This window comes from Penaeus chinensis, chromosome 6, assembly GCF_019202785.1.
Source record: "Penaeus chinensis breed Huanghai No. 1 chromosome 6, ASM1920278v2, whole genome shotgun sequence".
NCBI classification, from domain to species: Eukaryota; Metazoa; Arthropoda; class Malacostraca; order Decapoda; family Penaeidae; genus Penaeus; species Penaeus chinensis.
The window spans coordinates 6,463,728-6,468,727 of NC_061824.1; the positions used below are offsets into that span (position 1 = coordinate 6,463,728).

Below are 5,000 nucleotides of genomic sequence, written 5' to 3' on the forward strand. Positions count from 1 at the left end.
TATATATATATAAAAAAAATAAATAATCATATTATGATATCTTACTACTACATCTTCAGAATATTTTCTTTTTCTATTATATAATCATCTGATAGAAGATATGTGTATTTCACATTTCACCCTACCAGCAGCTTACCTTTAATCATCTCCTTCTCAGTATTTTTAAGATAACTTCCAGAAGAGTAATTCCTCACTAAACGATGAATTTCTAAATAAACTTCTTCAGAGTATAGGTTCCCAGCTAAGAGACGGTTTAGAATATCAGAACTTGTGTTTTCCAAAGCTTTTGGACTTCCATAGGGGATCAGCAGACGCATGAAATGTTGCCCAGCTTGAATTGCATTGCTCAGGCTATTGTAGCCTTTACATTTCCCATCACTACATGGCACTGAGAAGAAAGAAGAAGAAAAGATTAAAAAAAAAAAAAAAAAAAATCGTAAGGGGAATGAATGAACTTCTCAAAACTCAGTCTTACACGAAAGAGTGACAGCTAATTGAATCATATTAGATGATAGTTATTGTTTATATGAATTAGCTAGCCTAATTGTCCTTGCAGATTTATGTATACAACTTCTTCTAGGTATATACATTTTCATTTCTAAACATAGAAATGTCAGGAATTTATAAATAGTGACTGAATCTTAGCAGTACAGCAAGCATGAGACTAGACAGGCATCAGACCAGTGGATGTTCTGAACCAGTAAAGCTTCGTACAAAAAATTCAAACAAAGAATACTTAGTGATTCAAGGCAATCTAGAAGCATCATGTCAATGGCCACTATATTAAAATTACTTCCTAAACCACCAAAGATACTAAATGCTTGGCTCCTCAAGTTCAGCCAATGCTTGATGTACTCCTTTAATGTAAGCCTCAGTATAATATACTGTTGTATCACACTTCTGATACATCAAATACTTACAATATGATTTAACATGTTTACCACTGCTAATCTCCAGAATGCAGTCCTTATCAAGCATGCACTTAGGGTCTCCAAGAACTATGTCATCCACATCGGATAACTTTAATGTGTCACCAACAATAACAAATTGCTGCCGTCGAAAGTCCTTCATCAATAGAGGGCCAAGGGGAGAGTGGGCGAGATGCTGCAGTATATTGACTACATCATATGCTAGCTGAAGAATGAATCAAAATATACTTGTAAGAAAAGCAAGTTGTCTCATTTTATAAAGTCACAGGAACATTTCTTTATTTACTCCATATTATATTAAATCTGGTTTAACAAGACACATGATTTTTTTTTTCCCCCCCCCAGAATGTTGTTAATTTGATCTTACCTTCAAACGACTTTCAAAATCCATCTGCAAAATTTCTATCATGTCCACAGGATGACCTAGTTCTGTTATCACTGCAACAATTCCTACAGCTGGAGGTCCTGGAGAATAATCTTCACTCGGTAAGCACTCCCCCAATACCTGAGAGAAACAAGTTTGTAAAATTAATGATAATGATAATGACAATGATGATGACGATGATGATAACAATAACAATAACAATAATAATAATAATGATAACAATAATAACAAAAACAATAACAACTGTAATAGTAATATCAGAGAGAGAGAAAAAAAAGTGTATTACAAACAGACTGAGACTGAAAGAATTTACCTTCAAAACATTTGGATGTTTAAGTTCACGAAGCAGTGCTGTCTCCTTGATTATCTTTGAGGCACAACGATGATAACAGACGCTAGTTTCTTCCTGACAACTAGCCATGTCGTGACCAGAACTATGCACCGTTTTTAGGGCTACGGAACTATTTCCATATAAACCTCTGAAAGTAGAATTGCTGAGTGAACATTCATTACTATTGGCTATACAAGCCTACGGAGGTTATGGATTTAATAAAAAATCTTATGGATTAAATTACATTTTTGCTGTTACCTACTTCTCAACAAAAAATAATATCTTATGTAATGAATTCATATTCAAGTATGATGTACATGTCTGCATCAAAGACTTTAAAATCATCTGGCTAAATTTCATCAAAGACAAATTTATTCTTTATGCTTAAAAAGACGAATTCCCTTACCTGTAAACTGTTTTTGTCCATCCAGATCCAATAACTGTTAAGTTCCTTATAGGTATGTATTTCTTTGCAAGTTAGAAGTCTTGCATTATTTGAATCCCAGTCTGTAAAAGTACAATAATATAGTATACTGGTCAAGGTAGAATTCACACTGCATTAAGAATAGTTCAAGAGTTCAAGGACATACTGGTTATGATTTTCTGTAATCTTGCTACAAGGTGTTTTTTGAGAAAAAATGTAACTTGTTGGGTGTGTGTGTGTGTGTGTGTTTGTGGGTGTGTTGGTTGTGGTTGGTGTGTGTGTGTTGGTGTGTGTGTTTGGTGGTGTTGGGGTTGGGGTGTGGGTGTGTTTGTGGTTGTGTTTTGTGGGTGTGTTTTGGGGTTGTGATGGTTTGGGTTTGGTGTGGTGTGTTGGGGTTTGTGTGTTGTTTTGGGTTGTGGTGGTTGTTGTGTGTTGTTGTGGTTTTGTGTGTTTGGTTTGTTGGGTTTGTGTGTGTGGTTTGTTTGGGTTTGTTGTTGTGTGTGGTGTGTGTGTTTGTGTGTTGGTTGTTGGTGTTTTTGTTGTGTGTGTTGTGGTTGTGTGGTTGGTTGTTGTGTTGGGTGTGGTGTGTGTTGGTTGTGTGTTTTGTGTGTTGTGTGTGTGTGTGTTGTTGTGTTGTGTGTGTGTGTTTGTTTGTGTGTGTGTTGTGGTGTGGGTGTGTTTGTGGTGTGTGTGTTGTGTGTGTTGTGTGTGTGTGTTTGTGGTGTTGTTGTGTTGTGTTTGGTTGTGTGTTGTGTGTGTGTGTGTGTGTGTTGTGTTGTTTGTGTTTGTGTGTTGTGTTGTTGTGTGTGGTTTGTGTTGTTGTGTTGTGTGGTGTGTGTTTTGGTTGTTGTGTGGTGTTTGTGTGTTGTGTGGTTTGTGTGTGTGTTGTTTTTGTGGTTTGTTTTTTGTGTGTGTTGTGTGTTGTGTGTTTGTGGTGTGTGGTTTGTGGTGTGTTGGGTGGTTGTGGTGTGTGTGGGTTGTGGTGTGTTGTGGTGTTTGTTTGTGTGTGTTGTTGTGTTGTTGTTTGTGTGTGTTGTTGGTTTGGGTGTGGTGTGTGTGTGTTGTGGTGTTGTGTGTTGTGTGTTGTTTTGAGGTTGTGTTGTGTGTGTTGTGTGGGTGTTGTGGTTTGTTGTTTGTGTTTGTGTTTTGGTGTGTTGTGTGGTGTTGTGTGTGGTTTGTGGTGTGTGTGTGGTGTGTGTTGTGTTTGTGTGGTGTGTTTGTGTGTTTTGTTGGTGGTGTGTTGTGTTTGTGTGTTGTTGGTGTGTGGTTGTGGTTTGGTGGTTGTGTTGTGTGTGTGTGTGTTGTGTGGTGTTGGTTGTGGTGTTGTGTGTGTTGGTGTGTTGGGTTTTGTGTTTGTTTGTTTGTTTGTGGTGTTGTGTGTTGGTGTTGGTGTTGGGTTGTGGTGGTTGTGTTGTGTGTGTTTGTTTTGTGGTTGTTTGTTTGTGTGTGTGGTTGTGTTTGGTTGTTGGTGTTGTGTGGTGTTGTGTGTTATGTTGTTTTGTTTGTGTGTTGTGTGGTGTGGTGGTGGGTTTGTGGTGTGTGTGTTTGTGTGTGTGTGTTTGTTTGTGTGTGTTGTATGTGTGTGTTGTGTGTTGTTTGTGGTGTGTGTGTTTGGTTGTGTGTGTGTGTTGTGTTGTGTGGTGTGTTTGTGTTGTGTTGTGTGGTTTGGGTTGTTGTTGTGTTGTGTGTGGATGGTTGTGTTTGTGTGGTGTGTGTGTGTTGTGTGTGTGTGTTGTGTGTGTTTGTGTGTGTTGTGTTGTTGTGTTGTGTGTGGTTTGGTGTTGGTTTGTGTGTGTTGTTTGTGGGTTGTGTTTTGTGTGTTGTGTGTGTGTGTGGTTGTGTGTTTGTGTGTGTTGGTGTTGTGTGTGTTGTGGTGTGTGTGGTGTTGTGTTGTGGTGGTGTGTGTGGGTTTGTTTGTTTTTTTTTTTTGGTTTTTTGTTGGGTGGTGTTTGGTGGTGGTTGTTGTGTTGTGTGGTTGTTGTTGTGTGTTTTTTGTGTGTTGTTGTGTTGTTGTGTTGGGGTGGTTGGTGTTGGTTTGGTTGGTGTGTTGTGTTGTTGGTTTGGTTGGTGGTGTGTTGTGGGTTGTTGGTGTGGTGTTTTGTTGTTTTGTTGTTTTTTGTTGTTGTTGGGTGTTGTGTGGGTGTGTGGGTGTTGGGTGGTTTGGGTTTGGGGTTGTTGTGTTGTGTTTTTTTTGTTGGGTGTGGTTTGTTGGTGTTGTGTGGTGTTTTGTTGTGTGTGGTGTGTGTGTTTTGGGGTGTGGTTGTGTTGTGTGGGTGTTTTTGTTGTTGTGGTTGGTTTGGGTGTTTTTTTGTTTGTGTTTGGTGTGTGTGGTTGTGTTGTTGTTGTTTTTGTGTTTTGTGTGTTGTGTTGTGGTTGTTTGTTGGTTGTGTGTTTGTGTGGTTTGGTTGGTGTTTGTGTGTTTGTTTTTTGTGTGTGGTTTTGTTGTGTTGGTTGTTTTGTAGTGGTTGGTTTTGTGTTTGGTGTTGTTGTGTTTTGTTTGTGTTGTTTGTGTTGTGTGTTGTGTGTTGGGGTGGGTTTGTTGGTTGTGTGTGGTGGTGGTTTGTTGTGTTGTTTGGTGGGGGTTGGTGTGTTGTGTGGTGTGGTTGTGTTGTTGGGTTTTTGTTTGTTTGTTTGGTGTTTGTGGTTTTGTGTTGGTGTGTTTGGTTTTGGGTGTTGTGGTTTGTTTTGGTGTTTGTGTGTTTTTTTTTTGTTGTTGTGGTGTGTTTTTTTTTGTGTGTGTGTGGGGTGGTTTTTTTGTGTTGTGTTTGTGGTTTGTGTGTTTGTTGTGTGGGTTGGTGTTGTGTGTGTGTTGTGTGTGTGTGTGTGTGTGTGTGTGTGTGTGTGTTGTGTGTTGTGTGGTGTGTGTGTGTGGTGTGTGTTGTGTGTGTGTGTATGTGGTGGTGTGTTGTGGTGTGTGGTGGTTGTTTGTGT

At 39.1% G+C, this 5,000-nt stretch overlaps 1 protein-coding gene across 2 annotated transcripts in view; it reads right to left on the reverse strand.

Moving 5' to 3' along the window:
• Positions 1-5,000, reverse strand: part of LOC125026477 (extracellular tyrosine-protein kinase PKDCC-like) — a 13,987-nt gene that overhangs the window by 1,790 nt on the left and 7,197 nt on the right. For both annotated transcript variants that reach the window (XM_047614952.1, XM_047614953.1), the window contains exons 2-6: positions 2,052-2,152; positions 1,628-1,793; positions 1,297-1,434; positions 921-1,134; positions 137-388 (exon numbers count right to left, since the gene is read on the reverse strand). In XM_047614952.1, the coding sequence (XP_047470908.1) occupies positions 137-388; positions 921-1,134; positions 1,297-1,434; positions 1,628-1,735 (712 nt within the window). In that variant the 5' untranslated portion in view covers positions 1,736-1,793; positions 2,052-2,152. The remainder of the gene's footprint in view (positions 1-136; positions 389-920; positions 1,135-1,296; positions 1,435-1,627; positions 1,794-2,051; positions 2,153-5,000) is intronic.